Genomic DNA, 13,319 nt, shown 5'->3' with positions numbered 1-13,319 from the left:
GGGGAGAGGGAGGGAGGGAGAGGGAGAGGGGGAGAGGGAGGGAGAGGGAGAGGGGGAGAGGGGGAGAGGGAGGGAGAGGGAGAGGGGGAGAGGGGGAGAGGGAGGGAGAGGGAGAGGGAGAGGGGGAGAGGGAGGGAGAGGGAGAGGGAGGGAGAGGGAGGGAGAGGGAGGGAGAGGGGGAGAGGGAGGGAGAGGGGGAGAGGGAGGGAGAGGGGGAGAGGGGGAGAGGGAGGGAGAGGGGGAGGGAGGGAGAGGGGGAGAGGGAGGGAGAGGGGGAGAGGGGGAGAGGGAGGGAGAGGGGGAGAGGGAGGGAGAGGGAGGGAGAGGGGGAGGGGGAGGGAGAGGGGGAGAGAGAGAGGGAGAGAGAGAGAGGGAGAGAGGGGGAGAGGGAGAGGGAGAGAGAGAGAGGGAGAGAGAGAGAGATGTCATTGTGATTGGGTATTTTACCTTGATATTCCCTATGTTGGTTTTAAAGACTCAACTGATGTCGGAACTACAAATGCATTTAGGCACGCAGTATGTCTTTTATGTCTAACACGCATTCGTGCACTTTAAAAATGGTGACCTGGCCTCTTGACTGCGTCATGTGATCAAGGCTCTTTGGGAGCCGAAACGAGTCGTGGCAGACTGGTGTTGGGCGCAATAAATCTTTAGAAACACCACGAATTGAGTCTCGTCTATTCCTTGTCAGAATTTGGCTGTTGGCGCTACGTACCGCAAGTATATCCAGGCTTGCTTCCCTGGAGCCGACGAGACCCCTCCACGTTTGGGCTAGAGCGGCTTGAAGCTACGACTCCATTTGCTTGGAGCAATCTTGCAACTCCGTGAAGGAGACGCCGCCGGAGCCCCAGGAGAGGCGGAGACTGTTCGGTGACGACGACAGGAAGAACGGAAGCTGTTCCGGGTCTGAGGTCGGCGTCGGTCGACTGAGAGCTGGAGCTGCACCGGGAGTACTATCGCCATCGCCGGAGTCCCGCAGTAAGTCCTGTGTGGAGTGGAGCAACGGGTCAGCTGCCCAGCATTGACGGGTAGGACTCATTGACTTACGACCATTTTTGCAAACAACTAACTCTGCCCCTAATCTGACACACCATGTCTGCAGACGCAGTACGGGGCCGTGTGGAGGCTTCTAAGGGAATGTGTACGGACTCCCCGGCTGGGGGGCCCACTACAGTGGTTAATGCAGTTTTGGTGTCGGAACCGGGCAAAACTGTTAAGGATTTGTTCAAGGCACTAGAAAAATGCTATAAAAGCGAGCAGGCGAAATGGTGGGAGCACAGCTCCCTTTCTGGTTACCTGGAGGTAGGACGAGTACCTCGGGGGTTGCGATTGATGTTAGCACCTTCATACGAAGATCCTGATCCCCAAATGCTCACGGACTGGGCACTCTGCAATCTAGACTCATCCAAACGTCTTATGCAGATTCTGGTGCAATACGCTGAAAGTGTCAGGAAAAAACTGATGATTAAAATTGAAATGTTGGAAGCAGAATTAGCCAAAATCCCATGCACACCAACTATTACTAAGTATCGGGAGGAGATGCAAGCACGTTTAAAACATGAGGAAGAAATCATTAAACGGCGCAAAGCATATTAATTTCAACGAGACAGGCTCGACTATGAGCATGGGCAGATTTTCACCTTTGCTCGTAAATTCGATAATTTGAAATTACAACAGCAATCTAATGGCATTGAAAATATTCCAACAGCAACATCTAGTCAGCCCAATACTAGCAGCCTTTTGGAGGTTTCATCTGTATCTGGCAATAGTTCACAAGTTGACAGCGAATCAGATAATGAAGCCACACGAATGAGAAGAGTGTGGTTTCGCAAATTTACCCCTGCCCAGGAAATGGCAGCTGTACAACAAGATCGCAAGCAAACGCTTCGTTCAGGTACTCGAGCGACAGGCGCAAACAAATCAATGCCAAACGCGCAGACAGGAGGAAATGCTCAAAAAGGAAGAGGCAATGGAGGGCGACAGAGGAGGCAGAGGTCCAAGTGGCAACAAAATCAATCCACCAATTAAGTGATTCCAAAACAGTGGTCAATTTGAGCGACACAAAATTAACAGACTGTGAAACTGCTATATTATCATTGGGTTTATCTTTCAGCCCGAAAAATGATTTTGATTATGCCAGCACTCGTATTGATTTGTTTAAATACGTACGTAAGCTCAAGCTTAAGAAATATCATAACTCACGCAGATCAAATGCTATGACCACCGCAATCACCCAACATACTCCATCTACCGTCCCACCGCAATTTGGGGTTTCTCTAACTCAGGAGTTTCTTGATATACAACAAGAGGAAGCAGCCAGCTCACAGCAATTTCTGGGCGGTGAACCTGAACCAGTGCTCCCCTCCTCTCTGACCACCTTCAAACCCAAATTTTGCCCTATCTTACTGAAAGACAATCTTGATATTTTTCATGACAGAGTCTCAAGTGAATTGAAAGAACTACAGATCAAAAATTCAAAAGTGACAAAAAAGAAAAAATACAATTACCGTGATATTCAATATCACAGACTCATTAAGAAATTGAGAGGACAAAAACAACTGATTATTAGACAGTCCGACAAGGGGGGAAATGTTGTTCTCTGGCCCAGAACAATGTATATGGAAGAGGCTCTTAAACAACTGAATGACAGGGATTGTTACAGGAGAACGAATGCCCAGGAAGTACAGACAGCAAAAAATGACTAATATTCTAAACTGATGGCCTGGAGGAGCAAGGGTCTGATATCCTGGGATGAATTCAAATTCCTCAAAAATGAACATCCTGTCACACCTGTGATTTACTTCATCCCTAAGATCCACAAAAATCAACAGCAACCCCCAGGGAGACCGATTATTTCGGCTAAGAATAGCCTCCTGGAAAATACCAGTAAATACATTTACTTTTTTCTACAAGATTTTGTCAGGTCCCTTCCATCTTTCGTTCTTGATACAGGGGACCTCTTAAACAAACTTTCCAACTTTGTTTGGCAACCTAACTTTCTCTTGGTATCACTGGACGTTACATCCCTCTACACCAGTATCCATCATAGGGATGGGATTAGAGCAGTCAAACACTACCTTGCTAAAAGAATTGGTAACTGCACAGAACATTCCAACATGTTGGTAGAAATGATCTCAGCCTGTTTAGAGAATAATGTGTTTGTTTTCTAATCAATACTTTCTACAAACCAGAGGCGTGGCAATGGGGGCCTGCTTCTCCCCCAGCTATGCCTGCCTTCATATGGGCTTTTGGGAGGAGCAGGTCCTCATGGTCGATTTTGCAGCAACTATGAATCTCAAGGTCAAAGGTTTGTGGAGGTACATTGATGACCTTTTTATGATCTGGGATGGCTCTGAGGCGGATGTCGTGACATTTATTGATCTGTTGAATGTTAACAACTTGAATTTGCATTTTACCAGTACTATAAGTTCAACATTGATCGTGTTTCTTGATGTGGAGATTTATGTAGATCAGGGCAAGCTTCATACTAAACTACACAGAAAACCGACAGCAGGCAACACAATATTACATGCCCACAGTCACCATCCTCCCCATCTGATAAAGAGCATCCCCTATGGGGAGATGCTCCGCATCAGACGGATTTGTAGCAATGATCCTGATTGCCTCAATGCACAAGAAGAATGCAGATCTAGATTTCTGGCTAGAGGCTATGATCTGCATACCATTGACTCTGCACAAAAGAGGGCCCAACTCTTTTGAGAGACAGCATTTGTTGCTTCCCACTGAGGCTAGTGGTAAGATGGGTCGCACTGAGGCCAACAATGAGACAAGACTAATAATGACTTTCAGCAACCAACACAAAACCATTCGTAACATAGTGAAGAACAATTGGTTCCACATTAGAAGTGACCCGGTTATTGGCAATTTGGTAACTGTTAGGCCCAATATCACCTACAGAAAAGCGAGGTCTATGGAGACGAGTTTGGTCTCCAGCAGCCCCGAGGTAGCCACAGGTACGTGGCTTGCAGGGAGCAGAGGGTTTTTAAAATGCGCAACCTGCAAGGCTTGCAAAAATGGTAGCAGCAGATCTGAATACACAATACCCTTCTCTCCAGTTCCCATTAAGATTGGAGAGAAACTTAATTGCAAAACAGAATTTGCTGTTTACGTTTTGCAATGCCCATGCGGGCTTAGATATGTGGGTAGCACTAGGCCCCAGGTCTACAAAAGAATATTGCAACACCTCAGGGCCATTACCAATGCAGACCCCACATATCCCGTGGCCAGGCACTTTGAAACGGTCCACGATAAGAACCCACAAGGCCTTACCTACTTTGTTATAGATTGGGTCCCGCCCCAACGCAGGTGAGGTGACAGAGAAGGCCTTCTCCGCAAACTTGAGACTCGCTACATCATCTTGCTGGACAGCAAGATGCCAAACGGGCTTAACAAGAGTGAAGAATGCCATACTTACCTTTAACTGTGTCGTATATTATGGGGTTTTGTCACCCAAGACCATTTCTGAATCAATACAACAACATCGTATCTAGCAACCATTCGTTTATTCTAATTCCCGTACCCTCCACACTTACCATCATATAGATCATTAAGATATTTTATCACTTTTTACCTTTGGGCACTATCCTTTTTTTTATTCACACTGTCAGCACTTTATTGCGTGTAGATGCACACTGAACCAACTTGCACTGAACCGTTAGCGATTTTGCACAAGTGATTGCATTGCCCACATGGGTATTATCAATTATATATTTATATCTGATTTAATAGTTATGAACTCATTTTATAAATTATATTCAACATATATATATTTTTATACATGTCTTAAAATTGGTTTTATCGTTTTATTCAAACACACGGTTGACAATTTTAATATGTGCTCATAGTTGGCAATTGTTATATTCATATTTGCAAAATGAGTCAATCATGAACAATGAACATATGTATGTAAATTGTTAATTGGGGTATTTTTATTTATATGTTCTTTTATCTGCTGACCCCCTTTATGCAGATTGTTCATGTTGCTGTTATCTTGTGCATAATAGTTTTAGGTATTAGGAACAGTGCTGGACATTATGTATTTATACAGTTATTGTGAATGTTATTGTGATTGGGTATTTTACCTTGATATTCCCTATATTGGTTTTAAAGACTCAACTGATGTCGGAACTACAAATGCATTTAGGCACGCAGTATGTCTTATGTCTAACACGCATTCGTGCACTTTAAAAATGGTGACCTGGCCTCTTGACTGCGTCATGTGATCAAGGCTCTTTGGGAGCCGAAACGAGTCGTGGCAGACTGGTGTTGGGCGCAATAAATCTTTAGAAACACCACGAATTGGGTCTCGTCCTTGTCAGAATTTGGCTGTTGGATATATATATATATATATATATATATATATATATATATATATATATATATATATATATATATATATATCTTACTTACTGAGCAGTCATTTTAGGATTGTGACGGACCACGGTTCCATGGTATGGCCAATGGCCCATGGACCATACACAAAAGTCACCAATTTTCAGATGGTTCTTGACCTTCCTGTTGTTTAACAGTACATCAAGCTATATCTTCTATAGATATTTCTGTCCTGCATCTCTAGGCAGGCCCCGTCCCAACGTCGGGGTCTCAAATGGGGCTCCACCTAGTTACACAAGTGAAACAGAGCCCTTATTTAGGGCTCAAATGCGCCAGGGCATAGACTCAGTGCCCCGATTGATGACATCTTTCCTGCCGGCTCCAAAAGTTGGGCAGACCAGGAAACTGGGTGTGAATGGGACTGGTTCACATTTTTACCCAGTTTCTGCGTCACACAAAGCTTGCGAGTCACCAGGGAAGACGTTATCAATCCAAACACCTTTGCTTTACTCTCCAATAACCTGCACCTTCAAGGTAGGGTAACTTTGGAAGAATTAGAGCAGACATGGTAAGTCTTGAGTTTAGTACCAAGTATTCATGGAATGCATGCCATTAGCAAAGATAAATAGGCAAAATAGGAGCACTTGAGAAGCAACCTCACAAAGGGCTTGTGAAGGGAGTATTATAACTTGGAGAGGTCCAATGTACTGTCGAGAAACAATGCATAAAATACAGTCCAGTATGTAAAAGGGCACAAATCGTTTGGTCTAGAGAGAGGGCCCCAAAGGGGCACTCAGTAGATCACTGCTGTGTAAATAAAAAGGACATGGAAAAGCTCAGTAACCAAAGGTACTGTAGTCGTGGCCTTTAAAAAGTATGCCTTGGTGGGAGGAGGATAAGGGTGGGGAGAATTGCAAGGATAGGGCAACCTAGTCCCCACCTGGCGAAACAGTCCCTCACTGTGTCAATTAAATACACACTGGAACAACTTGGTGGGGCCCAGTTTAAAATCAGAGGGCGCAACTCAGATAATCCTAGTACAGGGCCAAGGAAGGTACATAACTAACATTTCTTAGCATACAGAGAAGGCTAATAACTCATGAAAGACTGCATAATGTGGGAGAAACTTCATAATCGTCTTATTAGATCAATTTGGAAGGAGCAGTAGTCTCATTTGAAACTCAATCTTTGTTCATAGGATACGCCATAAAAAACTATTGAGGCAAGAACATTTTACTTAGCTAAATCACTTAAAAACTTGCAAATGGCCTGCAACAAGGGACTGGGTAGTTGGTTTGGATGCTCTGAAAATGTTAAAGATTTTCAGGACATTGCAGAAGAGATGTTCACTTCATACCTTATGTCACAGCATGGAAAACGTTAGGGGCAAAAAGGTCCCATGAGAGGTCACCACAGGTGCAACGATAGAGGACCAGGAACTCAGGAGTGGCAGGATGAATACTCAGCATGTTTCAACTCAGAAGGGGACAAACACTCTTACCATACTTGTACCACAGACCGAGCAGTACGATCGCAACAGAACATTCTTAAAGGAAGAAATACTGTTGTGACAGTCTGCAGCTGTGCACATATTGGAAGAGGGGTAATTCAACAAATTGATGTTCCAATGTCAACAACTTTAAGAAACTAAGCCAAACCAAGATAAGATGGCACAAAAGGCAGACATGCATGATGAACTGAAGATCCTAAAGGCTGAGGCAAAAGCCAAGGTATTGCACAGCAAGACTAAACTTTTTACAGGCTCACGAACACAGTGAACCACGGGCATTAAAAATGATGCCTAGGGAAACCCCTAGAAATGACAAATTCAATAGGGAAAATGAATGGATTAAAATGGCATCAAAGAAAGGTGAAGGACAACAGTTTTAAAGCTTATAGACAGCATCTCAGCCAAGCTGAGGAGTTTTCCAAAGTGTTGCACTCGAGTAACAAAAAACCCAAACGAGAAGTGTAGTGGGACTGGTTTTCACAATCTTTCAGGTTATTCTAGTTTAGAACAGTTGTAATCATCTCCATGATGTAGCTGACAAGCATTTGAGCGTTTGGGACTTAAGAATCAGAAACCGAACACTTTCTGTAGTTGAGCTCACCAAAGAGCAATGCTACAGTCTACAAAGGCCGCTATTCTTACTAACATTTTCATTCAAGGACTACATTTTTCAGTCAAATTCTCAAATAGTTTGTACTTACCATTTCTTCATCCTCAGCTAGTACCAGGTCATAATCACTTAGGGCCACACAAAATATTATTGCAGTTACTCCTTCAAAGCAGTGGATCCACTTTTTCCTTTCCGAACGCTGCCCTCCCACATCAAACATTCTACAAAATAAACAAATCATTATTAAAACATCAGAAATCTCAAAATGTAAGAATGTGGAGCCAGATACTGAGTTATAATCATTCCCAGACTTTATCCCTTAAAGGCAGAGTACCAGTTTTTGCTCTAATGTATTGAGCATTCTGCCTGCTAAAATTGCCCTTAATTTCACCTCTTTTCCTTTAAAAAAGAAAGTTTCAGAAAGATGTAAACAATGTGTCCAGGTTTAGCCTTTTCATAGGCTGCAAAACGTTATTGTCTCTACCAATTAATACACTTATACTAAAAAGCTTTGAACATCCATATACACATTTTATACAAATATATTAACATAAGCTCCAGGATCCCAGGTGTTGGCATCCCTGAGAATAGAATAAGTCCTTACATTTGTGAATGTGTTGGTCAATAGCAGTGCCACGGTCTGGAGAGTACCTATTAAGATGCACATCCATTTGTGGGAAAGTCATTGTTTTAGGGTGCTTGCCTTTTCTAGAGCAGAGTATTACCTCATCTTAGGAGCTACAGAAGTAGTTTCACAAACTGAGGTCTCTGAGAACAAACTGCCCATCTTGGAGGAATTTGAGTGCTCAGTCACAGACTATTACCATTAAAGAAGTCTCCTGTTAGGATAGTAAAAGACTGGTACTATGCAAAGTTTAAAGGAAAGTGAAAGCATTGAGAATGGAGTTGTATTTGCCTAGATACAGAAGGCTACATAGACAAAACAAAAACGCCCTTCTTAAGAGTAAAGCAGTAGTACCTTGTCTCCATATCAATGTACTAGATGGTCTACTTCTAAATACCTTCTTTTGGATCTCCTTCTGCGTGGTCCAGAAAGTGGAGCTAAGTGAATCTCGAGAAGAGCCATTTTCCCCAGGCATTGCTTGTGCTCAAGACTACTCTTCAGTTTTAAAGCTTCATCGCTACTTCCACTCTTCATCGGAGAACATTTTTTCCGTCAGAGTCCCATGCTGATGGGTCCTATTTGCAAGAGACTGAAAGGAACAGATCTCTACAAGGCATGATGGTATACTCTTGTTTCAGGCCCACTTAAAGCAATCCTATTTAATCCTTGTGAATTGTTGCCTCTAGGACATCAATATTATATTTCAATTTCTGAGAGGCATCCTACATGCTGCAGCACATTCAGGTCTTGAAGAAATATGCTTACATCCCCCCATCCTGATGGAACTCCACTGGCTAACCTTGCCGGACGGCACCATCTTTAAAATTAGGTGCATCATTTACAAAGCGATCATAACTAGCATTCCCACTTTAGCTGGCAAAGAAGCTCACCATTTCTGGTGGCTCTTAACACACTCACAGCCAACCTATCAGACTGCAGAATAAGAAGTGTAAAAAAGAAAAGAAAACAAGATAACAAGACTTTTCCATCTGTGGATCCAGGATCTGGAATAAGAAAACAAGTTACTTACCTGTAACTACAGTTATCCAGTATTGAAATCTTTCATAGATTCACATAACTGAATCATTCCCCGTCGCGGGAGTCCCACGGTAAAAATATACACACAAAAGCAGTTCCTTAGTAAGCACTGTAGTAGGCTAAAAAGAAAAGAGGCCCAAAAGGCCCAAAACCTAGTAGCCTATCTACCTCATATAAAAAGAACCAAAAAATGGTTCTAACCAATCAGCTGCCAGCACCCTCTAGAACCTTCCCATCAGAGGCAGTTCGCCTCAGATTTTCTTAGCACAAGTGAGAAGTAGGTATCCCAAATAGAGAACTGTCCTGCCGGGGAGGAGGGTGGGTGCATGTGAATCTATGAAAGATACCAATACTGGTTAACTGTAGTTACAGGTAAGTAACTTGTTTTCTTATCCAGTATTGGGGTATCTTTCATAGATTCATATGCCTGAACCAGAATAGCAAGCAGTAAGCCAAATAATGTCGTTTGCGGACAGTGGGAGACAGAGTGTACATACTCCCCAACACATTCAGGAAGGTTATAAAATTACCAGAATATAGAAAACCATTTTTAGAATGAAGTAATCATAGTATAATAACATACTGTGCAATAATATCCATCAATTAATAACCGTAAACATAAGAGAACATGTTCATATTCGTACATAAATAAATGCATTATCAGAGACATTATAATTCTAACCATAATGAAGAAGATGTTGAAGAACAGCTTGTCCCACCAATGTAATCGTCCTGCGACGCAGACTGTAGGCAGTAGTGCTTTGTGAACATGTGGACATTCTTCCATGTCGCAGCACGACAGATGTCCTGGTAGAATGCGCTTTGACCTTTCTTTCTAAAGGTTTGTTGGCTTTATCATGGCAAAATTGAATAACCGAAGCAATCCATCTGGCTACAGTTGCCTTCATTACAGCTTGTCCCAGTGTGGCTTGACCATAGGCAACCAATAATTGACTGGATAGCCTAATATCCTTAGTCTTCTGGAGGTAAAATTTTAGGCAACGCTTTGACGTCAAGCGAGTGTAAACCCCTTTCCGCAGGCGTAATTGGGTCCAGGAAGAAGGTTTTAAGCTTTACGGGCTGATTTAGATGGAATAGAGACGGTACTTTAGGAATTAATTTGGGATTTGTTCATAAAGTGACATACTCTTTAGTGAAGTGAAAAAAGGGTTCCAAAATGGTGACGGCCTGAATTTCACCAACCCTTCGGGCTGAAGTAAGAGCTAATAAAATTGCCACTTTCCAATCAAAAATTTAAGCTCTGCCTTGTGAATTGGCTCAAATGGTCTCTTCATTAGTTGAGATAAAACTGTGTTCAGTTCCCACTCCGGAGGTGGTGGAAGGATCGGAGGAAAGACTCAAAAAAGTCCTTTTAAAAATTGTTCGATAAGTGATGAAGAACAAAGTGATGGTTTGTTAGAGCTCTTTCGGAATCTGGAAATTGCAGCGAGGTGAACCTTGATAGAGGAGAACACAAGTCCCGCTTTGGCCAGAGATAGCAAATAAGGAAGGATATCCTCCGCTGGAGCCTGGATTGGATGAACATCCTTTGCCTCGCACCAATGACAATATCGCTTCCACTTTAAGCGATATGTCTTGACTGTACTCTGGGCACGGAATTTAGATAAAATATCTCAGGATTGTCGGGAAATTCTAAGATCCTTAAATTCTAGGAAGTCAGGAGCGAGGCGTGCAAGTGAAGTGACTGTGGATCAGGGTGTAGTATCTGGCCTCTTTCCCTTGTCAACATTGTGAGTGTTGGAAGTAGACAAATAGGGTGTTCCTGTGATAATAGGAGTAACTCTTGGAACCAATACTGTCTCGGCCAGCGAGGTTCAATCAGGATGAGACTGCAATGTTCCCTCTATCTTTTGAAGCACTTTCGGTATCAAATGGTATTGGGGGAAAAGCGTACGCATAAATCCCTGACCATCGCATCGACAGGACATTCCCTCTTGATCCCCGTGAGGGAATCTCCTGGCGTAGTAAAGGCATTTGCTGTTCTCTCTCGTTGCAAACAAATCTAGAGTTGGCTTGCCCCAAACTCGAAAAACCTTTTCCACCTGCTCCTGCTCCCACTCGTGACATCCTGAGAGAGATCTGCTGAGGGTGTCTGCCAAAGTGTTTTGAAGGACCTTGACATGCTCTGCTCTTAGGGTTATACCGTGTTCTGTAACCCACTCCCACAGCTCCTGAGATTCTTGCGATGGGGAGAGTGACCTCGTTCCCCCTTGTTTGTTGATGTAATACATCCTATCGTATTGTCGGACCAGCACTGAGGAGCCTGCAATCCTCGGAAGGAATGCCTGCAGTGAGAGAAATATGGCCCGCAATTCCAGATTGTTGTGTTTTTGCTGGTACTGGTACTGGTAGCCATCGTTCTGATCAGTGAGCGCCGAGACACCCCAGGGTATTTGCGCGCTTTAAAAATCGCCAAAACATAAACAAACAATCTGTTGGGACCATCGTCCTTGAATCTGAGAGTCTTGAAGATGACCTCCCCAGCCCTCCATGGAGGCATCCGTTGTTAGAACAAATTCTGGGGGAGTAGTCAAGAACGTGAGGCCCGGAGGCAAGTTTGCTTTCAGAGACCACCAAGGTCGAGGACCCACTGATCTGACGTGATCTCGGTTGCCATTGATGAAAGAAAGCCAAGATCTTTGCGCCCACAGGGAGGTGGGAAATTTTGACTGGTGTCCGGCTGAACTCATTGTTTTCTGTTTGAGTCACGGCCTTGATTGTTCGACCGTCTTCGTCAGCCCTGATGAGAGAAACTGCCGAAGAAGCTTGTCTATATGATGATTGGTAGTAAGGTTATTTATAATGCGATTGATACTGCCTGTTCTGCCGATTGTGATAACCTCCCCTAGAGGAAAAACCACGACCTCTGGATCCTCGGAAAGATCCTCATTTGTACTGGAGAGTACCCAGCGATTTAGGAGTGTGTGTCGGTCTTGATAGCCAACAAGGCTTCATCTATATGCTTCCCAAATAATGAGTCGCCGTCATAGGCCATATCCAGTATTTTGATTTGCACCTCTGGCCTAAACGATGTTGCCTTAAGCCATCCCTGGTGTCTAATTACCGCAGCACCAGCAAGCTGCCTGAAATTGGTATTCACGATGTCAAGAGCGCAGTCGATAATTTCGGACGCATCTCGTTCACCTTCCAACACAATTTTCCTTGCCTCCTGCAAACGATCTTCAGGAATTAGGTCTATGAACTCTGACAAATCTGACCACATCTGGCGGACGTATTGTGCCAAAATTGCCAGGGAATTTGCTGCTTTGAAGGCGGATGCAGCATTAGTAGAAAATGTCTTTCCTATAAGATCCAATCTTCTACCCTCCTTATCAGGCGGAGTTGAAATTGGGGTGGCCGGGTTCTTTGATCTCTGCTGAGCGGCTTCGGATATGACTGAATCCGGGCGTGGATGACCTATTAGGCAAGGTGGAGTGTCTGGAGGTGCTCGGTATTTTTTCTCAATCCGTGGAAGCACCGCGGGTATTGAGGCAGGAGTTTTCATTATTTTAAGACCTTCATTCCAAAATCAGTCTATGATTGGAATCGCTCTTATTTTTCTGTAACCTTCCTAAAATCATGCAAAAAATAGTCAGATTGTTCATTAGTGACGGGCAATTCGAATCTTGTTGCGGCCCTTTGCATGATGTTGTGAAAGCCGCCGATATCCTCAGGAGGAGAACCGATGGCTGAGGAACAGGAGGTAAGGGCATGGGAATGATGTAGTCATCCCAGGGGTCCCCATCAGCATTGTTGTTGGGTAATTCACCTTCCTCCCTTCCATCCTCGTCTGAGGATCAAGTATCTTGATCCCCCTGTGGTGCTGTTCCAGAGGGCTGCCTTGGTGAAGTAGAAACTTCCGCCGGTGGTAGTGGTGCTGGTGCTGGTATGACCGCCGGTGAGGGAGGTACAACAGGAATAGTCTGCTCAGGAGAAAACCTTTGCCGATAATCAGCCAACATGGCCTGTAGGTCTTGAATCAAAGAAGGAGGAAGATGACTGGTCTCCTTGATGTGGAGCCCTTTTGGGATGCCTGTGATAAGGTGTAGATAGATCCTCCTGATAAAAATGCTCTTGATAATTTTCTTCATCGTCCTCCTCATGGCATTTTATTTGCAATTCTGAGGGATGGTGAGCTATGCCAAAAAGGACCCTCATCAACT

At 43.9% G+C, this 13,319-nt stretch overlaps 1 protein-coding gene across 1 annotated transcript in view; it reads right to left on the bottom strand.

The window, feature by feature from the left end:
• GNAI1 (G protein subunit alpha i1) overlaps nucleotides 1-13,319 on the bottom strand; it is a 314,590-nt gene that overhangs the window by 116,545 nt on the left and 184,726 nt on the right. The window contains exon 6 of the mRNA XM_078674173.1: nucleotides 7,564-7,693. Coding sequence (XP_078530299.1) covers nucleotides 7,564-7,693 — 130 coding nt within the window. The remainder of the gene's footprint in view (nucleotides 1-7,563; nucleotides 7,694-13,319) is intronic.

The sequence above is a fragment of the Lissotriton helveticus genome, chromosome 1_1 (genome assembly GCF_964261635.1).
Source record: "Lissotriton helveticus chromosome 1_1, aLisHel1.1, whole genome shotgun sequence".
Taxonomy (NCBI): Eukaryota; Metazoa; Chordata; class Amphibia; order Caudata; family Salamandridae; genus Lissotriton; species Lissotriton helveticus.
This window is presented reverse-complemented; position numbering and strand designations above follow the sequence as displayed.